The sequence below is a fragment of the Chroicocephalus ridibundus genome, chromosome 1 (assembly GCF_963924245.1).
Source record: "Chroicocephalus ridibundus chromosome 1, bChrRid1.1, whole genome shotgun sequence".
In the NCBI taxonomy this organism is placed as follows: domain Eukaryota; kingdom Metazoa; phylum Chordata; class Aves; order Charadriiformes; family Laridae; genus Chroicocephalus; species Chroicocephalus ridibundus.
The window spans coordinates 219,984,746-220,010,944 of NC_086284.1; the positions used below are offsets into that span (position 1 = coordinate 219,984,746).

The 26,199-nt window shown below is 47.4% G+C and overlaps 1 protein-coding gene across 3 annotated transcripts in view; it reads left to right on the plus strand.

Moving 5' to 3' along the window:
* Window positions 1-26,199, plus strand: part of PPP6R2 (protein phosphatase 6 regulatory subunit 2) — a 108,028-nt gene that overhangs the window by 53,904 nt on the left and 27,925 nt on the right. For all 3 annotated transcript variants that reach the window (XM_063323791.1, XM_063323790.1, XM_063323792.1), the window contains 9 exons: window positions 910-1,096; window positions 1,825-1,962; window positions 13,557-13,622; window positions 14,950-15,062; window positions 18,973-19,086; window positions 20,247-20,373; window positions 20,873-21,025; window positions 21,760-21,963; window positions 22,601-22,665. In XM_063323791.1, the coding sequence (XP_063179861.1) occupies window positions 910-1,096; window positions 1,825-1,962; window positions 13,557-13,622; window positions 14,950-15,062; window positions 18,973-19,086; window positions 20,247-20,373; window positions 20,873-21,025; window positions 21,760-21,963; window positions 22,601-22,665 (1,167 nt within the window). The remainder of the gene's footprint in view (window positions 1-909; window positions 1,097-1,824; window positions 1,963-13,556; window positions 13,623-14,949; window positions 15,063-18,972; window positions 19,087-20,246; window positions 20,374-20,872; window positions 21,026-21,759; window positions 21,964-22,600; window positions 22,666-26,199) is intronic.

Here is a 26,199-nt window from a genome sequence, read left to right on the forward strand (position 1 = left end):
TTCGGCAAAACTAACAGTCCCCAAAAAGCCTTTTCTTTTGCGTTGACTTTAGAGTATTGCTTTGTGCGTCTGCACTTTGATATTTGAGACTTTGTCTAATTATAAGCATAATATTAATTATAAACACATTATTACCTTTTCTGATCGTAAATGTAACCCGTTTCTAGAAGCACCACCTGGAAGAGCCAGAAACAAGGTCAGGAAAATAAAGGATTTCATTAGCTGTCAAATATCATTTCATATTCTGATTTAAGTGAGCAAAATTATCTAAACCAGGCACAGTAATATTTCCTGAGAAACAAGTTAATTTTACAGAAGATTGTAGACATCACTGAAAAACTGGAACTCAGAAGGTTGGCCGTGAATTACTTGCTCTTGTACATAGTGTGTGCTCATTTGGTAGGAGTTTTGTGTTAGATCTAATGTTCTGTCTCTAAATTCCTGTCCTCTTGATTTAAAAAAAAAAAAAAAATGATGCTCATTTTTAATTCAGCTGCAGTAGTGGAATGAATAATTTTTCAGAAACGTTACAGAAACCCGCTAAAATATGCGTTCTTCAAATCAACCTTCGACTCTGGGGTTAATTTTAGTTGTGCAAATAGACGTATGTTAAAAGATCTTAAGAGATTGTAAGTGTATTGAAACTGATTAAGCATCACTTTTGAAAATCAGAAGTGCGATTTGAAGGCAGCCGCGATGCATAATTCAGGGGTTGAGAGACACGGTGTGCTCCAGGAAATGGTGTTTCCTTGCTGTAAAGGTAGATGCCCCTTGTTTTTTGGGTGGTTTGGTTCCGCCCCGCCCCGCCTGCAGCGAGGGCGATCCTCCTGCTCTTTATAACTTGAGAAAGGGAAGGTTTTCTTGAGAGTTTTCATTTCACCCTTAGTTGCTCTGGCTCTGTCCTTGCAGGTACCCGAACACAGCCTGCGAACTGCTCACCTCCGACGTGCCGCAGATCAACGACAAGCTGGGAGGGGATGAAACTCTGCTGAACATCCTCTATGACTTCCTGGATCACGAGCCTCCCCTCAACCCTTTGCTTGCCAGTTTCTTCAGTAAGACTATTGGGAATCTCATTGCAAGAAAAACGGAACAGGTAGTGATTAGATTTGTCCTGACGCGTAAGCACAAATGAATTCGCTAACGTTGTTCGTGTGTGTGGCAGTAGCGTCGCTACCCTCGTGATCTCGGTGTATTCCTAGAGTTGAAAAATAGCTCAGTGTGCTCGTTAAAGCTGGAATTGGGACATAGGCCCTGAAAAGTTTCTTCGGGCTTCCTCAGGTGAGGGAGGTGCCGGCTCATTTGCACACCTTTGCGTGGTTTTGGTCTCAGATCTGGGATATTCCTGTGCCACAGCTAAAGCTTTCTTTTTCGTACTCCGGCATATTGATGTCCCCTTTGATCCGTGCCCAGAATCATCCCGTTACACAAACAACGCCTCAGTCTCATGCCGATAAAAGGGGTGCTGAAGCATGAGCTGAACGGTGTTTTAGGAATACCGTGTTCCAATTCAAAATGGATTTTTTTAAACGAAGGCTGTCAGAGAGCCGTAGTGGAATGAAAAATTCTCCAGCTTCACCAGCTTCTTATTTCTGTGGGCTTGGGTTTCTTTGTGGCACAGAGGAAAGAAACGACAGCTAAAAAGGTCTGCGTGAGCATTGCCGGCAAACGAGGACGTTACTCTCTCCTTCTCTGGAGAATTCCTGAACCCAGCAGCCTGGCTGCGGCAGGGTGGGGGGCTGAGAGCAGAAGGGGAGGTGTAGGAAGTTCTGTGTGCCCTGTCTCTGTGCTCTGCTAAACTGATGATGACGCTTTTGTTCTTAGGTGATTGCATTTTTACGGAGAAAAGACAAATTTATTAGCCTGGTGCTAAAGCATATAGATACATCGGCAATGATGGACCTCCTGCTCCGTCTGATCAGCTGCGTGGAGCCCGCGACGCTACGGCAGGAAGTGCTGAATGTGAGAATCTACTGCTGCTTTTTCTCTACAAGATTGGGAATGAGGGGGTTTGTTTGTTTGTGTCTTAAAGGAATAGGATTCTTTTTTGTCGTTTATTGTGAGAGCGGATCCACTCTTCTGAGAACTGTTTTTCTTAGTGCTAGAGTCTGCAGGTCGGTTACTTTGGGTGCTTCAGCCTGTTCGTGGCTCACACGGCGGAGCAAGCCTGGCCCAGTCACTGGCAGGGAAGGCTTCTCAACTCATTTTTCCATCTAGCAACCACTATTTACTCGAGCTGTTTTTGCTGTCGAGCTTTGACAAAGGAAACTTGTAATCTTTCCCAGTGTTCAGGATTTCAGACTGACCATTTGGGACAGTAATTTGTTTAATTCCTCGCCATGTGTGTGACTTGTGGAGATGATATCTCATGCCTCCTCCTTCCCCCTCCTCTTTAATAGGCAGCCTTATAAAATATCCCGTTGAGACGCTTAGTTTGCTGTACAGGTAGGACGAGTTTTTCTCCCCTCGTAGCCCAGTCTGGGTGAGGCCGCCTCAGCCCCCTTTTGTGGGCAGATGTGCAGGACTGGAGGAAAAAAGCCTGCTTTAGCTCCCTGTCAGTAAAGCAGAAGAGCGGTGTGCCGTATGGAATGCTGTACTGGAGTCACTGAAGCCCACAGCAGGATTTGTATGTTTGGCAAGCTTGGCTGCCTGGGTCTTCCGTGTCTGGACCGTTGACCAGCCCATCGCTGAGCAGGTTCTTTGCAGAGCCCTGGGACAGATGTGACCACTGCCTTCCTCCTGGCAGCCTTACGGTGCGTCCTGCAGTACGCACGCTCTTACAGAGACGGAAAACAACACAGGCACAAATCGATCCTTACGGACCTGCACGGGCATTCACCCGTGAAGGGAGGGCTTGGGTTTTTGAGAGGAAAGGGAGCAGCTGAGTTGGTTAGACATCAAAGACTAATACCAAGAGAGGAGCTGGGAGGAAAAAGCCTTCGAGAAATGAGTTGACGGGGGATGACGGAGGGTTCACTGGAAGAGAACGCACCTTTGCAGCAAAGGCCAGCCCCATCCCAGGTGGTGATGGCCCGAGGGCAGGAATTGCTCCCCTCTGCTCAGCACTGGTGAGACCCATTGAGCTACTGGGGCCAGGCTGGGCTCACCAGTGTGGGATGGACATTGCAGTAGCGCGACATAAAAGCGCTACCAAGATAAATGCAATTATTTTTTCTTCTGATGTTAAAATGGCATTTTAAGTGAGTAGCGTTTCTCCTGGAAGTTTCATCCAGGAAACGTCCAAATATCCAGGCTTCAAATATTAACCATCCATAGACAGGCAGATCTGGACGGGGTATGTTTTAACCCCATCTTATCAGGTTAATTCCATGTGTTAAAGATTTCACACAGTCAAAAAGAAATGAAAATGAACTGAAGATACCAAGTGGCACTAGAAGTGGGGTTTTTTTCCAAATAGTCTTAATATATGTATTATTCCCAAGCATTTAAAAATCTCATGGCTTAAGGACTTCTCAGAAAAACAGAAAGCAGTAGCAATATTGAAATTTGGGACTGAATGTTTGGAGAACCCACTTACCGACAATTTTGGCAATATATTCAGAAACTTAAGTCTCCAGAAAAGTTAATTTGCAATCTTCATTTTTGGGTAGGTAGTAGAAATAAAAGTTATGCTTCATGGACAGCTTTAGCTTTTCATCACATCAGGAAAAAAATACTGTATGTCAGCCGGTAGTCAGAGCGGTTGGGAATTGCGTGGTGTCTCAAGGCAGTCTTCATCTGCCTTTGGGATGCCGGTCATCCCAGAGAGGTATCAGGCTCTTTTGAGTTTCAGCAAGAGGAAAAGTATTATTATTAATTTTTCAGGAACTCCTACAGCCGCAGTTGGCTGATCCTGCCAGATTCTCACTCCTGCTCACCCACTCTTCTCCCTCTCCCAACTGTGGAAATTTGGGAGAAGGCGGTCTGTTGCGCGGTGTATTAGATGGTAACAGTAAAACCGTTGTAGCCCTTATCGAACGGCAGAGCAGTGTCCGGCTATCTCCTGATCTGGATCTGAGCTGGTGAGACCCCACCTGGAGCACTGCGTCCAGCTCTGGAGTCCTCAGCACAAGAAGGACATGGACCTGTTGGAGCAGGTCCAGCACAGGGCCATGAAGATTATCGGAGGGCTGGGACATCTATGCTATGAGGACAGGCTGAGAGAGCTGGGGGGGTTCAGCCTGGAGAAGAGAAGGCGCTGGGGAGACCTTCCAGCCCCTTCCAGTCCCTAAAGGGGCTCCAGGAAAGCTGGGGAGGGACTCTGGCTCAGGGAGGGGAGCCACGGGACGAGGGGGAAGGGTTTTCCACTGGAAGAGGGGAGATTGGGATGAGATCTTGGGAAGAAATCCTTTGCTGTGAGGGGGGTGAGCCCCTGGGCCAGGTTGCCCAGAGAAGCTGTGGCTGCCCCATCCCTGGAGGGGTTCAAGGGCAGGTTGGACGGGGCTTGGAGCAACGTGGGCTGGTGGGAGGTGTCCCTGCCCAGGGCAGGGGGTGGCACTGGATCATCTTTAAGATCCCTTCAACCCAACCCATTCTATGAGTCTATGATTTGTGTGCGTTTAATTAACTTCCTATATGTTGTGTCTTATAATCCCCTGTGTGTGGCCATCTTCCATTAAACAGTTCACAGTTGATGGATTGCTCTGTCCATGCGTTGAGCCTGCAGGCAGATGTCATTTGCTTGCACACTGGATGTTTGCAGTGTGTCTTTACGTGCCACATTCAGGGTTTTCCCCATCTGCGCACCTTCCTCCATGCAGCAGCCACTGGTTTGGATAGACGTTCTGTGCCATGGGTTTTTGGCTAGCTGTTTGTCTGTGCTGTAGCACAGTGACACAATTAAACTTAGTATTTTAAGGTTTCCCTAGTATTGGTGTGCTCCGGTATGGGATGGTGTCTGCGGATGTCTAACATTACATCAGGTCTCCAGGCTACGCTCCAGCTACTTCCCCAGTAGAATATGAATGTCGTCTGAACAACAAAACGCCTTCTATGTTGTGTTTGCGTGACTTAGCAAAAGCTAAAAGCTTTGCTGTCCAAGTAGAGTTTAGGAAGCAGCGTTTTTCACTGGAAAGTGCTGCAGTCGAGGGTACATCACTTTGGGGTGTGAAAAGACCACTTTTCCACTTGACAGTGAAATTCAGTTGGTTTGTTCTATGTTTCTTGCTCTCTGGAAAGGTAGCGTTTTACAGTGTCGGATTTATGTAGATGATATTTCAAGTTTTAAGTTAAACAAAATCATATTCTGCGTGACAAGTCCCACAGCATCTTTCCTTAGGGATTTGATGTCCATGTTGTCGCTTTGACTGGTACGTTAGAGACTCCCCGATAATTGCACGTGAGTCTCAATTCTCTGGCTTTCCATTTTAGAGATCCTTAGGCTGTGGTAGCAGGGCAGTGCTGGTGGCTCCCTTCTCTGCTCCGTTTTCTACTCAATGGACCTTCTGAAGGGTGTGCTTGAAGTTGCCTTGTCTACCCCTTGCCAGGGTGGAGGTTCTCGCTGTCCTTGGGCAAGCGTTTGTCTTCCAGTGCCGAGTGAGGCTGGGCCAGCAGTTCCCCGAGCGCCGTACGTTGGCGTTGCCGCAGCCAGAGGCTGTCCTGCTTTCACCCTCTTACTGCTTGTGCTGCCCGTCCAGCTCCTCTTGGATCCTCGCCAGCTGAAGTGTTCATGTGGCTGTAAGGTGACACGGCACAGGGAATTGATCCAACTGAAAACACCTCTCTTCTACTTGTATTTTCTGCCAGGATTATTTTCGGCCGTCCCAATTCCTTGATTTGTTGTTGGGTTTTTTTTTCTCCTGCATGGACTTGTGCAATAAGGGAGGAGAAAGGGGCAGAAGATAAGTGGATGAGTATGAGCAGAAAGAAGGTGGCAGTGCCATTTTATACATTCTTGAACTGTAGAACTACAGTTTGTGGTAGTTTTCCCCTTTTTCTTCCCTGATCTGTAACTGAGGGCATACAGTTAACATGTGAAAGTATGATAATTCCTTACCCATTTCCCTCTGCTCATGCATGACAGAGGAATGCTTTGTTTGTGTAGCTCAGATGTTGTTGTTTTGGAGAGCTGTGCCATCAGGAAAATGCCTTGGGTAGCACGTGCTGGTCCTCCATACTTCTGTACAGTGGGGCTTCTGCCCAGCTCAGGGCAAGGAAGCCTCCAGATGCAGCAGCCCACGGGCAGGTGCGATGTAAGGGAAATAACCTGTTGGCTACACTGCGTCTTCACAGCCCTGTCTCCTCCCTGTTCCTGAACTCTCACAACTGAAAATCCTAGAAGAGTCTTCATCAGAAACCTCTAAGGAGGTCCTTCCAGCAGGCTTGTCTTTCAGGCACCTTCGTTTTCATACCTTTGGATGAATCTGACATCGTGCAGATGGGTGACAACATATTCTCTTTGGTTGGTGTCACTTGATCCTGAAACGTCTCTGTGGATTTGTGAAACAAATAATATTGACTTTAAATAATTTACTACTTCTGCAGCAAGAAAACTCAGATACAGGTTGCTCCTTGAAGCATTTTTAATACCAGAACAGATAAGTGTCATCAAAGAAGTCTGTCCTCTGTCCATGTGTTACTAGCATAAAGTCTTACCTAGAAAAATGAGCAGAGGCACGACCACTGTGAGAAGACTCCATGTCTGGCATGAACTGGGAATTGATGTGAAGCGGACGCAGTTATTCTGGATATCTCTTCTGCACTTCATCTCCTCGCGCTTGCCTTAGTGACAAAATCCAGCTTCTGTTGTGTAATTCCACTGAGGAGCATTAGCCTGTCCTCCCGACTCAGGTCTGGAGGAGAGGACCCGCTATGGCTCAGCCAGAGCACAGCGAGTCACTGGGATCTCCCCCCAAAACCCCACCTGTGGGTCACAGAGTGGGTTACACCATTCACCATCCCTGACACGATTTCCTTGGTAATCGGGAGATTGTGATCCCTGTTATTCCGAAGAGAAATCTGCTTCTTCTGGCTGGATCCATCTCTTCTCCCTGGGTGCTGGTGAAGAGCACCCAGGCGTGGACCGTGGCTTCTGCCGAAACCCCTCACAGGCTCAGTGCCTCTGGGGTTGAACTCACCCCCCCATTTTCATCACTTGTAGCCAGGTGCCCTTTTTGTCAGTCTAACATGGATAGTGATCATAGCACAGAAAAAAACCCTACTGCACCTTGTCCCGCTTTTTCCCGTTACTTTCACAGTTAACAAACTAAAAGAATAAAAAGGGCGTATTCTTTATGCTGTCTTTGCCCTCGAGAAGCGGTAGCTCCCAGGGCTGGATGAGACTAACGTGGATATCTTTCTCTTGTACAAAAATTGTCCTACTGCAAGATCAGTCCTCAGCTGAGGAAAGTTTCATGTCAGTATTTCAGTGAAGTGACTGCTGATGTTGTGATCCTTGAAAGATCAGACAACTCGGCCTGTTGGTTGCTGCCGAGTCCCTTGTTGACTACTATCTTTAATAATAAAGCACGAACTTTCTTTTATTGTGTCTGATTTGGAATATCCGAGCCAAAGTCACAGTGTTGGGTATATTTTCAGCAGGTTTAAGAAAACTAAGTTTTGTTGAAGTCCTAATATAACAGACTTTCGTAAGCATTGACTCTGCGAGACCTCAAGGAGATTCATTCATCACATAATGCAGGTTGGAAGGCCCCCAAGAAGGTCCAGTTGCCTCTTTGAGTAGGTCCCATTAAGGAGGTTGCTCAAGGCCTTATCCAGGGTTTTCAGTATCTCTGGAACTGGAGACCTGTCTGGCCCCTCTGCCAGTGTTTGATCACCCTCAGGTGGAGGTTTTTTTTCCTAATACCCAGTTGGATTTTCCCTTGTTGTATCTTGTACGTCTCATCCCATTGTGGCACCTCCGACAGCAGCCTGGCTCCATCGTCTCACCCCACCCAACTGAGCAGTCACAGACCACAGTAGGGTCTCCCCTTCATCTTCTCCTCTCTGGGCCGAGCAAATCCTGCTCTCAGCCTCTTGTCTGATGTCATGTGCTCCAGCCCCGACCATCCCAGGGGCCTCCACAGGACCTGCTGCCCTATTGCAATGTCTCTCCTGTGCTCGCGAGCCCCACCACGACCCAGTATCTTGATGGGTCTCGGTGGTGGTGAATGGAGGGGAGCAATCCCTGCTCTCACACTGCTGGCCGTCCCAGGGGCACAACGCTGACTCCTGGGGTGATGGGTCCTCTCAGGGCTCTCTGGGCCTTTTCTGCGAGCTCTTCCTGGCTAGCTGACTCCCACCCCGTTACTCCATCCCCCGTCCAGGACTTTGCGTTTTGCCTTTCTTGAACTTCTGAGGTTCCTCCTGGGCCATTTCTACAGCTTCCCTAGGTTCCTCCCCTCCTGTGTATCAACTGCTGCCCCCCAGTGTGGTGGTGTTCACAAACTTACTAAGGTTGTGTTTTTCCCATTTTCCACATTTTTAATGAGAACACTTAGAAGTACTGGTTGTCAGTATTGACTTTTTTTTTTTTTTTTTTTACTGGTAACCTCTGCTGTTAGGTCTGTCTGGTCCTTGAGCCTAGTAGCAGGTTACGTGGGAGGGAAGTCATCGCAGAGAAAGGTAAGAGTTAGTACTTGGACAGAATGGTCCATCCTGATGTGTGGAAAGTCAAGCAGGCATGGGAGAAGGTCCGCATGTGTGAGCAGGGCTCTCCTGCCTGAGCCCACGCACCCGCGGGCAGCGCTGAGATGGTGGAAGAGCAGTGAGAGGCTGCCCGAGCAGGCGAGGGTGGTCTTAGGAAAGCTGAAGCTCAGAGAGAGTTGAACCTTGCAAAGGATGTGCCCGGCAGCACAGGGACTGATCCAGGGCGTCACCCTGGCAGGGCCATGGTATGCCTGGGATGTCCCCTGGCAGCAGCGTCGGTGCACTCGTGGCGTCAGGAGGAAGGAGCGGTGGTCCGAGGGCTGGATGAGCCATGGCAGTCTCCCCACGTGCTGGGGGAGTCCGAGCTGCTGGCGAGCAGCGTTTGTGGCGAAACAGCAAACCCAGCTGGTGCATGGGTTCTTGGTTCCCTGCGGAAGGGAGTCTCCAGCCAGGCTCATCTGCCACTTCCTTTTCCGTTGGTGAGGTTTGGGCTCAGGTGGCTCTGATGACTCCCTTGAGGAAACCAGTTCCTTATCGTCTGTTACCGCCAAGCCATTATGCCTGTTCTCTAAGTGCACATCTCCTGGTGATGAAAGCTTTTCCCATGTCGCCAGCTTCCAGCCACTCCTGATTTGTGAGTCTCCATCCTCTAATTCCTGTGTAGTCTCTGGCTATTCCTTCTTCCATGAAAAATTAGGGTCCTGGAAACCCTGACTGTTTCCATGGTCTCTGCAGAAAAACCTTGTTGATATTCTGTTCATCCAGAATCTAAATATTACATTTCCTTTTCACCTCCACCCATGACTGCCATCACCTGGCAGCACAGTGCCGTGATGAGAGTGCATCTGCTGTGAGCGAGGGACATCATCTGCAGCAGTCACTCAGGAGGGACATCATGCCCACCAAGGCAGTCCCTGCAGCCTGGGACCTATTGACCGTGCCCTCTCTCAGGAGCTCCACGTGGGTTGAGGCCTCCTGTGTGCCAGATTTAGTTGCCCCAGCTGGTGGTGGGGACCGTGGCCTCTTGCATGTCACCACCAAGGTTGCACTGTTCTTGCAGTCCCAGCCAGCCTCGAGCAGCACCTCCACACCCCTTCTGTGCCCACTGCCTCATTAACCACTGAGTCCCGGTTTGCCTGGACCAGTTTGCCATGTCCCACTTGTTGTGTGGTGCCTGAGCGTACGTGGTGTGGGTGCTCCCCCACAGCAGTTGGGCAGAAGCCCAACGCTCCCTGATCAGGAGCTGGCTTTGTTTGCAGACAGCAAACAGCTCCTGCATCAGCTGCCTCCTGCTTGCCAGCCCCACGTCTTGCCATCTTCCTTTTCCTGGGAATAGGACTGGAGATCGAGTGCACCCTCAGTCAGCTTACAGAGGACACCAAGTTGGGCAGGAGTGTTGGTCTGCTGGAGGGTAGGAAGGCTTTGCAGAGGAATCTGGATGGGTTGGATCCATGGGACAAGGCCAATGGTGTGAGGTTCACCAAGGCCAAGTGCCAGGTCCTGCTCTTGGGTCACACCAACCCCACGGAGGCTCCACGCTGGGGCAGAGAGGCTGGAGAGCTGCCTGTCGGAAAAGGACCTGGGGGTGTTGGTTGACAGCAGCTAAATATGAGCCAGCAGTGTGCCCAGGTGGCCAAGGAGGCCAACAGCATCCTGGCCTGTATCAGGGACAGTGTGGCCAGCAGGACTGGGGCAGTGACCGTCCCCCTGTACTGGGCACTGGTGAGGCCCCACCTCGAGGGCTGTGTCTGGTTTTGGGCCCCTCACTCCAGGAGGGACATCGAGGGGCCGGAGCGTGTCCAGAGAAGGGCAACGGAGCTGGTGAGGGGTCTGGAGCAGGAGTCTTGTGAGGAGCGGCTGAGGGAGCTGGGGGTGTTCAGCCTGGAGAAGAGGAGGCTGAGGGGAGACCTTCTCGCTCTCTGCAGCTCCCTGAAAGGAGGGGGTAGCCAGGGGGGGTTGGGCTCTTCTCCCAAGGAACAGGCGATGGGACAAGAGGAAATGGCCTCAAGTTGTGCCAGGGGAGGTTTAGGATGGATATTGGGAGAAATGTCTTCATAGAAAGGGCTGTCAGGCCTTGGACCAGGCTGCCCAGGGCAGTGGTGGAGTCGCCGTCCCTGGAGGGATTTCAGAGCCGGGCAGACGCGGTGCTGAGGGACATGGGTCAGTGGTGGTTTTTGTCAGCGTGAGGTTGATGGTTGGACTCGATGATCTGGAAGTTTCCTTCCAATCCAGGCGATTCTGTGATTCTAATAATCCAAGCTGTAAGTTCTCTGTCCGTGAATCGCTTACACGTGTGTCGTTCGTCAGCGAGAGTGACACGCTGCTGGGGGGCACCTGGGCAGAGAGGCTGTGTTTCAGGTGTGACTCTCACGAGGGGGATGCCGAGGGTCACGCTGTCGTGCTTCACTCTGGGTGGGTGAGTCCTGCGAGCGTCACCGCTTTCGTTTGAGGAGCCAGTCGCAGAGTGTTCCTTCTCTTGCGAATGTCAAAGTCCATCTCTTCAACAGCAGCCTCACGACAGGGGAACTGACCTCTGCCGGGTTTAGTAGGTCCTTCTTCAGTCACCAGATTTTGGTGTTGTTCTTCTGATCCTAACAGATGATTTCAGTTGGGGTTTTTTTCTTTGGAATCTCATTTTCTGTGTCCCTCAGTTCACAGGAACAGCAGTTCCTTTGTTCAGATGAAGGATCGTGCTTCTCTCCCTTCAGGACTTCTCTCTCTGGCCGTCCAGCTCCCCCCAGGGCCCACTGTTACGGCAGCCCAGGCAAAAAGAGCAAACCTTCTCCTCGCTTACCGTGTAACTCCCGTTTGTGGTTAATCGGGCCCATAGGCTCAGCAGTGTGGGGCTCGGGGGAGGATGCTGGGACAGAGTAAAGTTGAAACTGCAGCGGGGGGCTGGGATTTAACTTGCTGTGCTCTGCAAGGGAAAGAAAATACATTTACTGCAGGAGTGTTAATAAGTAGTTTTCTTCTGGGCCGTGGAAGTCATAAGGGTAGGTGGAACTTCCGTAGGTAAAAAATTCCTCTGCTGACACGGGCTGGCAGGTCGGTTCTGCAAAAAGCAACAAACAGGCCGCAACACCCCATGTACCATCTCCACGGAGCTTGTTATTTGAAGAAGGGAAACTTGCAGGTAAAAATTACATACTTTTTTTTTTTAATTGAAGTTGTGCAACGTGTTAACACTGTGGGAATGCCCAGAGATTGCAGCCGGGATGTGGGCTGCTGCTGGTGCTGCGCAGACGGGGGGGTGCGACGGGTGATGCAAAGCGAAAGGGGCAAATAGAGCACGGAGGAAGGGGCAGGAGAGGAGGGTTGGTTTTTTTATTGCAGAGGCTGCCTGTAGGCATCACTGATGGGTTCGAGCAGCTCTTTTTTAGGAAATATAAATGAGGAGAATTTCATTAATCTTGATGAAGCTGTTTCAGTAAATGGCCAGTTGACACTGCCTGAGCTGTCATCAGAAGACTGAGTCTTCGGATTTGAAAGGAGGGTATCAGTAGTCGTATCCAGGCACAGGGCGATGAGAAAAGGTGCTCATAGACTAAATGATCGAAGGGGGAACGGACACTTGCTTTGTTAGTGGAATGAAGACGGCAAGACTGATATATTAGGACAGAGCAGGGATCAACTCTACTGTGGTGGTCTGGAGAAGAAGGGTCAGGAGTTTAATTTTGATGCTGGGGATCTAGAAACCAGTGGAAGAATCTGAAGAGATGGGTTGGTAGAGAGACTGGTGAGGAGAAATGTCCTGGGAACCCAGTTTTTTGAACTTTTGGGTAAGCTGGATGTCGGTCACGGTCTTCAAGGAAATACTTGGTTTCCCAGCTGTATGTGGGGTAGGGTTTTGGACAACGTGAGTATTTTTGCAATAATAAGGGACACCAGAATGGAGACAGTCAGGCACCTCAGACTTAGTAGGAAAACAGCAGTGTTATGCATGGGAAAAGTCCCTGAAAATGGTGATCTGGAATTTTGGTTTGTCAGACATAATTGTACTCAACATGGAATCGTCGAGGACAGGCGGAGATCTGTAGGAAGGTTATTAGAGCAAAGCTGGTAAAGAGTCTGTGCAAGGATTATAGCTGAATTCATGCGAATAGATAACATAAAAATGAGTGTTCAAGGGGGGAAGATACGCATAGAGCCTCCTTAGGGAGACGGGGAAGGCAGGAGACTCTTCATTTTCTCCATGACTCATCTGAAGAGCGATGGGAGATCATTTCACTGCAGAAACCTCCACAGTCTTTTTCCTTTTAATTAATGTTTGGTCAGCCATTTCAAAAGCAACTGGGACTGCATTAGTTTGACTGATTTCACTGATTAGTTGGATTGATGTGAGACATCCAGCCATTTGCCTGGGATGGCGACCGTAGAAGTGGGAGTGGGAATGGTTGGGTGGAAATGAGAAGCTGAGCTTGCGGATGAGGCTGGGAGGGGAGGACCCGGAGGTATGATTTGCAGATGGCGTTCTTGCTTTGCATGTGGTCAGGAAAGGGAGATAAAGCGATAGCGTGCACTAGGAAAAGGAATTAGTCTGGAGTTGGCATCGAGCAAGGGGACGGGGTGTAATAACAGCGTTGTAGCATCATCTCAAAGTCTGAGAAGTTATTCAGGTAAACAGCGGTAAGACTGTAAGAATAGGAAATGGTCGGAGCAGAACACGTTGATAATTATGCTGATGCTGCTTCAGATGCGATAATGTTTATGAGTGATCTGTTCCATGTTTTCCAAAGGTATTTGGATTTTTAATTCCACGGGCAGGGTGTACGTACTGGTGCAGATGAAAATGCATCTCTCTCTGCGCCTCGGGGAGTTTGCACGTTGCCCGTGGCTTTGATTACGAATTAGAAGGAAAGGGCTTTCCCTCCTTGAAGAGCCTGTGCTATGCAAAGCTTCGCGAAGATCCTCTTGTTTTGAATTCTGTGATGCCAAACAAGGATTTTCTTTTCCCCTTCCTTCCCCTCCAGTGGCTTAATGAAGCAAAGATTATTCAGCGACTCGTGGAACTGATCCATTCAAGCCAAGACGAGGATGTGAGTATGACGGGACTGAGTCTGGGCTTTGGGGGTAGTGGGTCCTGTAAGGTCCAGAAGAACCTCTTGTCTCTTCGATAGTGCCCAGGTGACTTCTGGAAGGAGACAATCTGTGTGGCAGCCAGAGGACAGGATGTCCGTCCAAGCTCAATACTAAAATGCTGTCTTGTATTTTGACTTATTTTACTACCAATTTTGTAGGTCATTCTGCTGCTGCATCGGTTTATCTCGGTATCTGCAGCCAGTGGTAACTGACTTGGGTTTGGGTAGGAACCTGCTGTTTGAAACAGGCTGTTGAAAACTTTTTAACTTAACCAGTTTGCTGTAACTTTCTATTCTTTTTAGACCATAAGTAAGTAGGTATTCCGTCATAAAATCTGCAAGTTGCGGTTCTCTTGGCCCACGAGCAAGGCATGCTGAGTGTTCAATTATACGAGTGCTCTTTTCTTTTTCCTTTCAATAATTTTTACAAAAGATCCGAGCCAGGAGCTCTCGGTCTGGATTTGAGTTTCCTACGCTATTATTGCCCGTCTGGGTGTTGACTGCCCTCCCTGATGCTGAGCAGGAGGAGCAGAAGGGAGGACGCTGATCTCCCGCGTTGGCTGAGATGGGGGCACTGCTTAACAGGTTCCTGCCAGCGCCAGCTCCAAAGCGAACGGGGAGGCCCGGGATTCTTTTGGTGTAGTGTTAATGCGACAAGGTGATTCCCTCACTCATCACAGCAAAAATTGCCCCTTCTGAGAGAAAAACTGGGAAGTAACACGCTGATCTGTATGCCCTCGGCAGCGCTGTCTTACGGGTGAATGCTAAATTACAGCACAAGGTCTTACACGTACAGTGCTACAGAGAGGCTTTGATTGATAGCCAGAATGAGACGATTAAGTTATCAAAATAGTACTTTAGAGACTTTTAATACATAGTAATTAAATTGTAAAGGGTTTTATCAAGCCATGTATTTTTCTTCATGCAAGAAAACCTCCTGAGTAGTGAGAAGTAAGAATGAAACGCTTGTATGGGAAATTTGCGAGTTAACACACTTGGTCAGGAAGATAAAAAAAGAATCCGCACTTTCTGAAATCTTTAACTGCATTTAATTGCTACGTTCAGGGAGGCCTCCTCTTTGATTTTAAAATCTGTTAATGCTTCTAATAATTCGCATCCGCGTTATATTTAACAGATGAATAATCTAGAGCATGGTAGCACTTGTTCTGAAAAATTGATTTATTCAGTTTCTTGCATCCCCAGCTACGTTAAATTTCCTCTGGCGGCCAGAATGAGCCAAGTTGAGCCGTTAGCCCTGAAATGTGCCCTGTGTCCTTGTTTGCAGAGGCAATCAAATGCTTCCCAGACCCTGTGTGATATCATAAGATTGAGCAGAGACCAGAGCAATCAACTCCAGGATATACCTGAGCCTGATCCACTTCTCACAGCACTGGAATCGTAAGTACTTGTCAGAGGACTCTTGCTAAACTAATTGCTGCTACTGTTGTCACTGCTGATAGCTCCCCAGAGACACGAACTGCAGTGAGTAGTCTTAAGCCTCTGCTTAACTCCTGGCGTTTGTGGCAACCATTTAGCACTGCTGTTAAATTGTAGCATCACTTAACCGCTTCTGGTGAGACTTCTGGGTTTTGTAGCTCTGCCTGAAGGCAGGAGATGGGGGTTGGTGATCCCCAGAGCTCACAGCCGGATTCAGGACAAGGCAACACCAATGAGTGTATTAAAATGCTCATAGTGCGTATCACAGAATCACAGGATGGTTTGGGTTGAAGGGACCTTAAAGGCCATTGAATCCCACCCCTGCCCTGGGCAGGGACACCTCCCACCAGCCCAGGTTGCTCCAAGCCTGGCCTTGAACCCCTCCAGGGATGGGGCAGCCACAGCTTCTCTGGGCAGCCTGAATTAGGAGGAAGGCGAACTGCGATGGCAATAGTTGAGGGAAATCCCACAAAGATAAATCTTAAAATTCCTGTATTGACGGTGTTCCTTGATGGCAGGTGTGACTTCAGGTGCAAGGCTTCAGTCATACGTGGCCAAACGCTGGCTGTCATTCCTGACGGTAAACGTGTTGCACCATATAGACGGATTTCAGGTCACCAAGCTGCAGTTCAGCAAAATGGGGAAGAAAATGCTGTGACAAGAGAAGGAGTTTCTCACCGTAGTAGCTTGCGTGTCACCGTGCACTTTGTTTTGGATGGGGCATTACCAGCTTCCTCCCAGCCTTTGCCGAGGTCTGCTCACGCACTCCGTGTCCTCTGGCACGCTGCTTTTGGCTCCTGAGTCAAACAGCCGGTGAGGAGGTCTTAACTTAGGTGAGCTTCCCCAGAGATGAGGTGATGCTGGAATGCTGCCTGATAGATCTCACCAAGCTTGTCTGCCTGCCTCTGCCTTTGACCGCACCGTTCGTCTCCCTGGTTTATTCTCCAAACGGGGAGCCCGAACAGAAGTCCTCCTGCACGCTTCAGACGCCTCCCCAGCCCTCCCTCATCGCTCAGAAGGTCACTCCGTCCGTTTGTGGCTAGATGGTGAAAATCCAGATCTCCTCTCTGCCTACCGTCCCCGTGGGTCCCCTAAGGCGTTAGAGTTTGTGTCACCTCCTTTTCCCTCAAAGCCCTGTCGCCTGGGACCAGCGGGAGCTCTCCTCCTGTCTCAGGATCGTTGTGCAGTACTTTAATTAGAGACGTGTCACAATACAGACACGTAATTGGTTTAATCCCTTTCTGCCTCCTGATAAACTTCGCAGAGAGGATTTGTAAATAGAGAGATTGGTGTCTTTTATTAGGCCTGGTGGTTTGGCTGGAAAAAGTAAGAAAGCTGTTTTGGTTTTAAGTGTTTTGTTGTGTTTGCACATGGTCTCGTAGAAGTTATTGAAGGTAATCTGCTGCGGAAGTAGTTGGGGGGGGAATCTAACGAATTCCATCATTTGGAAACTGTTGGGGTTTGTTGGGTGGTTTGACAGATGTCATCGGGTGGTGAGACAGTCCTAGTGTACGGTCAGCAAAGCGGCATTTGTGGTGTCTCAGGTTTTTAAGTTACATTTGACAGGAGGTGTTCTCCTGACGGACAGCTGTGAGGAGCGTGTGTCCCAGCGGGGCCCGCCACGTCTCTTCAGACCCCGCGGTTGTGTGCCCGCGCGGCTTTGAGTGAAAGTGGGAAGATTTTTTTCATTTGAAGTTGTTTTTTTTTTTTTCTAAATCCAGAGCTAATTTCTCTATTACTGCTGGGGAAAAAAAAAAGATGAGAACCTTGCACATTCAAAGAATATTTTTATTAGGAGTTATTTCCCAAATAATGTTAAGTATGAGTCATGTACCAGAAAAATGTTGATTTTTTAAGTTAAGTCTACCCCTCTGCATTGTTGCTTTGCTTTTCATAATGTGGTTTTAAATTACTCATGTTAGCGTGTTTACCGCTTCCTGTATTTGCTTCAAAGCTAAAAACACCTACTGGAGATTCAACACGAGATTAAAACCAAAAAAGGCTCTTTTACACCTGGTTGGTTGCCCTGGGAACCTTTAATGAGGGTGGTGGTCACTGCAACGGGCCGTGGAGAACGCGGTATTTCCGACTTTTTCCATAGTTTTAGATTTTCTCAGTAGTTCTGGGGGGGGCAGGAGGTCGCGGCCCGTGGGCTTTCCCGAGAGCCGCTGGGACACCAGCGGTAGAACTGAAGCAAGTTCCCCTGACGATACAAAGACCGGGGCAAAGCTGCCGTTCGAAGTTGGGCTCCTCCGTCCCTCGGGGGCTCTTTGGGTCCCTCCGCTCCCTGCTGGGCTGTCTGGGCACTCGCCACGTTTCAGGCACTACCTGTAACTTCCGTGAAAGAAATAAAAGTGCTTTTTCACTCTGAAAAAGCATTTCTAGAGGTCATCACACCACTTCATTGCTTAGAAGAAAAAATATTTTGAAGAGGAGTGTTTTTCTGCAGAAGTTACCTTGCTGCTGAAAGTCACACATCTCCTGACTTTTCTTGGCCAGTTTTTCTGGGCATTGCTGGTAACCTTTTTTGATCTTTGGGTAACTTTTTTTATCTCTGAATCATCAATTAATGATCAGCTAGTGCAGCAGGAAAGAGCCGTGACGGGGGTTACAGAATAAATCTCAGATCTGTGTTCTCAGTGTCTGCTGGCTGGGTGCAATGGAAGTGAATTCGGTTAATTACAGTAAGCTGTTACTTCACTTTCCTGCCTCTTGTGCTTGTGCTGATGGAGTGTATTTAGATGCTACTTATTAAAATAATTTTATCTCATGCATTATTCATGTATTTTACATTTTTATCTCATATTTTATTTATACAAATGCAAATGAGATTTTTTTCAAACGTTAGAAAATAGTAAAAATTGGGCTGTGAACTTGAGTAATACCGTTTTTAGCTGGACATGTGACTTGGCAAGTCAAGAAAGGCACTTGCTGAGTACTGGGTTTTGGAGAACCCTCATTAACATCCACAGAACGGGCACGGGGAAGAATGGGAACGCCGAGGTGGGAGCGGGTGCTGCTGCAGCCCAGTGGCTGTGGGTGAGGACCAGCCCCAGCCCGGACCTCGTGTTCCTCCGATCTGTTACTCATTTAGCGTGGCAAACAGGAGAGAGAAGTGCGCTGTCGCCTTTGTGCTAATTATTCTTCAATTCTAAGGCCATGTTTGAGTGTCAGAATAATTTTTAATGCTGGAAGAGACCATGGTCATTATTGATTCTGGCTGCAGCGTCTTCAGCACTTCACTTGGTGATCCCTTACCTGGCCCCAGATCCGTCAGGCATCTTATCTTGCTTTAAGGGCTCAAAAGGATGGTGAACTGATTAAAATATGTCAAGGAGGTAATAGCTAAGACTACTAAAAATGTGCATATTATTTACAGTTTGCCTTTGTTGGCCTCCGTTTCCAGGTCCTAGATCATCTTCTGCCAGTGGCAAATGAGAAGGGTCAACTTCCACTCTGTCTTCTGCCATTCTGAGGGATCATTTTAGGCTGTCAGCTCATAGCTTCGTGTTGGCTTTAACAAATTCATTTGGCTGAGTTGACACTTGGGTTGTCTTCCAGTTTCTAATTAAGAGGTATATCCTGTTGATAAAGGAGGACGACAGTTCGGTTTGGAGTCTAGGTGTCTATAACCAGGGCTTGCCTTAGAGCTGAGAAAGCAAGTTCAGAAGCCTGGTGTAGAACCACTCTCGTCATTGGAGGCTTTAGAGAGGAATGTCTTTGTTCTTGCTAATTAAAAAAAGGCGGGGAGGGGGGGGAAGTTGCAGCCTTTTTTTTCCCCAGAAGACCCAGAAGTGGATATTTTGTGATTAAAGCAACTGCCAAATACTTCTAATTCTTACACTTCTGATGTGTGTGTGTTGATCAACAGGCAGGAATGTGTGGAGCAGCTCCTGAAGAATATGTTTGATGGAGAACAGACTGAAAATTGCATAGTGAACGGAACACAAGTTCTTCTAACGTTGCTGGAAACAAGGCGCTCTGGGTAAGGTTCTCTAGCAAAGAACAATGTTGGGAACTCCAGTCTCCTTTTACCTGGGCAAAAATGGAGAAGTGCTGTCTGGAAAACAAGGAGAGCTGTTTGGTTTCGACGCAGTGGCTGTACCAGTGGTACCAGTTGGCAGCTGGGCCCTTCCTGGTTCTTGCCCGTCTACAGGAGACCTTCCAGCAGAACGTGTGCAGGGTGGGGCAGAAAATGGCTCATCACTCATAACCTGTGGGGTGACGTGTGCGTGTGTACGTATTATATACGGGGCTGTGTAGCTTAAATTTTGTTTTTTAAAATTATATCTACCTTCTATGTCTTTTGATGGAGATAGAGGAGAGAAAAGGCAAAAGAGAGTTCTAGGGAGGAAGAGAGACACTGAAAAATCCCAATTTCTAAAAAAGGAGAAAATAAGGAAGCGTGAAGGAGGTAACGGAAGGTTGGGAAGAGCTATTGGAAGGGAGGGCGGGAGGCGGCACTGGGCAAACCAGGTGCTGCTCCGAAAGTCACGTGCAGAGTTAAAAGCGAGAAGTTGAGGTACTGATTCTGCCGTGTCTGTGCCCCGCGTCTCTGAAGGGTGACGAGTTAGGGGCCTGGGGGCTCCTGTCTCGCCCACTCCTGCCTTGCTGGAATTACACCTCGCTGCTGGAGGAGAGCCTTTCTTTTATCCCAGTGTGGGGCTCTGCCCTCGGAGGGGGCTGGTGACACTTGTTGCCATCCCCTGTGCCCATCGTGAGCACAGCTCCGCGCCTGCTCAAGGGTGTCCTCAGTATGTTTACGTACATCTTTTTGAACGCTTGTGGAAGGTTTGCGGTTTTTAACAAATGTTTACAGCTAACTCTTGCTGATGTAATTTACTTTTCAAATGTTTGGGAAGTTTTAAAAACCAGGAAGCACTTTGGTAATTTGTCTCTGTCATCTCTGCAGACAGCCTATTCTGTCTTCCCACTCATCTCACTCTCAGGTTTGATTATGTGATGTCATCCTGTAAGTGATACGTTAATGTAGTGTAGTTATGTAAATATATTCAGTAGCTGGAAATTATTATTTTTCATATTCATAGTTATTTTTCAAGGGGAAATAACCAACATGGACAGCGTGACTGGAGACCATTTTAAGACGTTGTCAAACCTTAACTGCCGTGCTTTTCTTCTTGGCAGAGTGGAAGGACTGATGGACTCATACACTCAGGGATTTGAAAGGTCTTACACTGTCAACAGCAGCATCTTACACGGGATTGAACCCCGGCTAAAGGATTTCCACCAGCTGCTGCTCAGCCCTCCCAAGGTGAAGCATCTCAGCCTTTCTCGGGAGCAGACGGCTCCCGACTGATTTCAGGGTTTGGCTTTCCTTCTACACAGGCTTCCTGGATATTTTCTGGAAGCGCCACGTGCTGGAAGAGGCAAACGTCTTTGGAAGAAACATTCACTCTTAAAGTTTATCATTCAGGTGCCTAGGGACTAGGCTGTAGGGATTTTGAAAGTTGTATTTGAGTGAAAGGAAGGAGGAGAGATCTGTTGGGACCGGTGGCTTGCGTAAAGATGGGGAGCGGGCGAAGAGAGAGGAACTTTTGGTTAGTGGATATTTTGATTTTAATGTTCAGTTTTGGAAGTACAAGTCTCTCGGTGGTCGCACGACACTGTCCTCTGTGCGGGCAGATGGTTTAGGTTTACCTGCAGAGAATATTTATGAAATGAACTAGTTAGGTTTAGTTGAATCATTGAGCGTATACGCCCGAGGAAATGCTGCGCTTTGCTGAGGTACTCGTTGTCTGTTTCCCCGACAGAAAACAGCGATCCTAACTACGATTGGTGTCCTGGAGGAGCCACTGGGGAACGCTCGTCTTCATGGATCTCGTCTAATAGCTGCTCTGCTTCACACAAACACTCCCAGTATTAACCAGGAACTATGCAGACTCAGTACCATGAATTTATTACTTGTGAGTAATACGCTGTGACTCTCTCAACGGGGAGAGAGGGAATGACTTTAAACTGGGAACATTTTTGCTTTCCCTTTCATCTGTTCTGCGCAAGGTGCTTTGTTCCATGTGCGCCAGTGTCTAGAATTACTTTTCTAATCTGCTGAAAGTAGGAACATCCATTCTCAGAATAGCTTTTGTAATGCAAATACAGTTGCTCGGTATTTTGAACGGAACCTCATGCTTCACGTTTGTTGTTACAGTTGTTCGGTAGCGCGGGTGCCAAATAGGCTGGTTACGGAGAAGGCTTGGGTATGGTGTGCGTGACAGCCCTCGTAACACCGAGAGCCGCTCTCTTTGGCTGGCTGTGAACAGGGACACGTTCTGAAAACTGCCGAAATAACCCGGGCGGTCTTTCAGAAAATTATTTTTATACTTAGAAATTATTTAGTTAATACTTTTCGTATGATTAATTCAGCCGCAGAATAGACGACATTTTTTTTTCAGTGTGTCTGTGCTGCGAGCCCTGGCTGCGCACGAGAGCGTTTCCAGTGCGCGCTTACTGGAAGTACACATTGCAGCAGGGCAGAGAGAGCGCGCTCGAGCCCTCAGTGGATGCTGCAGCACATACGTGGATGGGTTTTAGTGGAACTGCTGATTAAACAACCAGTTGGGCAGCGTTCTGATATCATTCAATTGCTAAGAACTGGCAGATGTATCAAGAGTGACTTCCTTTGTTTCTCATTTTGTTCCAGGACTTATTTTTTAAATACACATGGAATAACTTTTTGCATTTCCAAGTGGAGTTGTCCATAGCAGCTATTCTCTCGCACTCTGTGCAAGAGGGAAGAACTATCACGAACGACCCAGAGAGCAGAGAGGAGGTGCTGAATGGAAACGTGGCCACAGAGAACTTAGAGACTCCGGAAACCAACACGGAGAATATCATGGTTACTCATGTAAGTCTGGTCGCGTCACCTGAGGATGTCAGACTGACGGACTCAGCCGGAATGGGCATTAACGAGAAAACGGCATGACGAGCTGTTCAGGAGCGTGGAGTTTATTTATAAGGGTCTAGATATAATTTGTTTCTCTCAGTTCTGGATGGAAGTGTATTTGTTTTGTAAATTCGTTTTTAGCATCCAATTACAAAATAAACATACCGCCCACCTCATTTAACGGGCTGGTGAATCCATTTTTATTTAATTTTTTTAGCAAAGATGCATATAAACTTTGGACTACAACTAGACAATTACATTTTAGCTTCTGCATGGTGGCCCTAATGATGAAAACTTCTTGTTGTGTTTGTAAAATGCCCACAGCGTTGTGCGCTGCTGCTCGCGTGGAGCCCCGCAGCAGGCTGGAGATGTTGGAGGTAGTGCTGTTTTCCCTGCGTCCTCCGAGAAAAAAACTGAGGGGGAAGAAACTTGAGCTCTTGGGAAAGACAAGTGCTGAACTTTACGTTCTTGTTCAGTAGGAGTGAAGGAACGAGCAAAAGTAACTCCAGTTCAGTACAGGCTTCCTGAGGCATGAGTCGTACTTTGGCAGACTTCTGAAATGTTCTTTCTATCTCTTTTTTTTTTTTTCCCCCTCCAGCTGTTCCAGAAGTGCTGCCTCGTGCAAAGGATACTGGATGCCTGGGAAGCCAATGACAAAATCCAGTAAGGGACTGCGGGGACAGAAGGGCCCGGCTAGGGCTGCGGGTTGAGAATATTGCCTTGAAATAGGCTTCCAGTTATTTGGATAATTTATATTTTAATGGCGTCTAAAATGATTTGGATTTCAATTGTAGTTTGGAATTAGCATTATTTGCATGTTAAAAAGCAAATTCACCAAATAGGCGTGTAACTTGAAAGCATGATTTTTTAAAAATGCTTATAACATCTCAGCTCAGACGCACAATATGGTTCGTTCTTGCTTTCTCGGGAAATTACATAACAGATTAATTATACAGAATATTAATTTTTTTTTTTTAAATGCATAATTATATTCTCCCTATGGTGAGCACCTGTATGGAGCTGAGGTGGGCGAGCAGATTTGCCCCTGCGTTTATTACTAATATTGCTGATTGCAATGATTATAAGAACTAAATAATTTAAAAAACCTAAAGCATATTAAAATGAGAATATTACCTAGGCTTCTCTTTCTTCGTCCATCTAAATGTTTCGGTCCTCCCTCACTATTTTGGGCTCTTTATGGCTTCAAAGTGCTTTGTAGTCCCACATAATTATTGTGGGCTTACTGTCAGGCCATAATTGCTGGGTTGGGTTTTGGGTTGATTTTTTTGGTTGTTTTGTTTTGGTTGGGTTTTTTTTTTTGTTTTGTTTTTTTCCCTTTGCAACCCCTTGGGCTGTTGATAACAAATTTTGGTGATAGTTGCATTGCACAACTAGAACTGTGCACAGTTTTATAGGTAACAGAAGTAATCTGTGGTTGCTGCTTAAGAGTTTTCCTAATTAAATTAGATAGGAACTAGAGCTCATGCATATTTCATGCCAAACAGTTCCAGTCACCTCACTGGAAAGAATTTTAATGGCAAGAAAAAATACTGAGCTGAGAGGTGTCTCAGATAGTGTGCTTTAACAAGTTTGAGGTTTTATGGAGATGGTTGTGTGCACTCCGTGAGGAGACGGAGTCAAGCACTGGGAGCCCCAGGGTCAGAGATCCCAAACTGAGAGTTGGGAAATATTTCTTAAGGATCATCAACAAGAATGGCGGTGATATATTTCCTTGTTGGGTCCTGGATTTTCTCTTTGGGTTCTCTTAGTTTTAGTTATTCCGTATTGTCGCGTGAAACGGGGCCAAGCGGTTTTGGCAGAAGATAAACCCCCTTGCGTTCTAACACTCCTCACCGAGGTGGGAGGCCAGGTGCGGCTGGGTTTAAATTCTGAGTGATGCCCAATGCAGCACTATCAGTCCAATCGCGTTTAATATGTATTAAACTATTACGATTTGGATACACTAATAGTGGGCTGCACCTTCAGTCTAGTCGTGCTCCTGAACTAGCACGGCCTCTCTGTAGCGTTGGTCGCGTTCAGTGAGAAAGCGAAACGACCAGCTACTGAAACAGTGCAGTTCATTTAAGGTTCCTGTAAGACACAAAAGAAAAGGGAATCTGCTCGGTCTTACTTGACCGACGGGGTTAAAAAGACAGCGAGGTTCACCAGGAATAGTAGTTAAAAACACTCCTGGTCCCCAAGAATCTCCTGCTTCTTCCTCACTCAGCATAATTCTGTCCCCCCCTTCAGAAGAAACTCGCCACACGTACTCAACAGCTGACTCTTCTGGTCGCCTCGAATATTTCTCCCTTATTTTTGTTAACTCGGTTGGTGTCCATGGAACGGTACGCACAGTGGTGTGAATTTCACCATCGTCATCAACCGCAGTTTCAGTTTTAACCAGAGGACGTAAAGGAAAAACTTGGGATTTCAAAGTAAAAGTCCTTTCCTCCTCATCTTCTTCGTCATCCTCACTATTAGACAAAAAATCTCCGGTCTGGGTTCCGGAATTTGGATAACACATTAACTTACGAATCTGTTGGACCTGGGTCGAGGGCTGCATTTTATCTAAGAGCCCAGTCACCCTTTCCAATAACATTTTAAGTTGGAGATTTTCACTCCCAAGTTGAGCATTCCGGTTTCCTAAACATTCATTCTCACTCACAAGCTTATCAACTTGAGTTCTTAATTTTTCTCCTGTCTCCTTTTGCAAGGCTAATGATGACTTCAGCACCTCATTCTCCGATTTCAGGGTTGCATATTCTACAGCTGAAATCAGATTAGGAGCAGGGGTTTCTCTAGCTTCTTGTTGTGCACAAGATCAACAGGCGCCTAACACCGCACAAATCACACCCTTGCCTTTCCCCGCTCTGAGCTTCTGTGAAACCCGACACTCTTCAATACGTTCCACCACTTTCTCTTCATCCTTCCAAAATTTTTGGGCCCACTCCTTCCCAGCCTGGGAAGGGGCACAATCATATTTTTGCAGCAGTTTATCCATGGCAGTCCTGCCGACTACGCCAAATTCTGTCGCGTGAAACGGGGCCAAGCGGTTTTGGCAGAAGATAAACCCCCTTGCGTTCTAACACTCCTCACCCAGGTGGGAGGCCAGGTGCGGCTAGGTTTAAATTCTGAGTGATGCCCAATTCAGCACTATCAGTCCAATCGCGTTTAATATGTATTAAACTATTACGATTTGGATACACTAGTAGTGGACTGCACCTTCAGTCTAGTCGTACTCCTGAACTGGCACGGCCTCTCTGTAGTTTTGGTCGCGTTCAGTGAGAAAGCGAAACGACCAGCTACTGAAACAGTGCAGTTCATTTAAACAACAGATATACAGGTTCTTTTGGATTGCCGGTGATAAATACACTGTCTGCAAAGCACGTGCAAGTAAAGATATTGCTAAGTATACAAACGCGCGACAAAATTATAAACGATACAGCCTGGCTATAAATGTAGGGTAGAGATTCTCTAGAGAAATTTCTAAGTCCCCGAGAAAGCGCTCGGTGTAATCGAAGTCTTACCCAAAGGCGTCCCTATGGGGGGGAAGAGAGGCTCAGCCCGTCGACTGATCCCGGAAATCAGCGGTGGAGTTCTTCGCGATGGTGTCTTCCCTGACATCCCCTCTCTCTTGGGCTATTTTTATATTATTTTTTTATCTTTAAAGTGGAGTTTGAGTGACTTTAGTCATAAATACTTTTATTATGATTAATGTATTCAAGGAGGAGTGTTCACACCCCGGGGGCGGATAGCCTCCGGGATGGAGGTGTGTTTTGGTACATTGTGGTGAGCAAAGTTCGCACAACAGGACAGCATTTCATCAACATTCGACGAAATGTTGGCTCGGGTGGCGTGTAGGCCGCTTATCAGTTCCGTAGGACCATCTCGTCCCCATATCTGCTATTCGTCACAAGGGAAGGCCACGGAACAAGCGTGTTCCGTTCCATCCCTCGTGTAGTTTCGCAAACAACCTTGTACAGGGAATCACAGATGTTGCATTCTTCATGTGCTAGCTGCGGCTGTATTCTACCTCAGAAGCCTCTTGATTTTATGACTTTCCTTAATGTGTGAACAATGCTGTATTTTTGTATTCTTGGCCAATTTAGTAATTATTCCACACGTATGTTCTTGATGAAGGCCTTTGTAACTACTAGAACTTAACTCCTAGGTAACCCACGTAATTCTTTTGCTGCA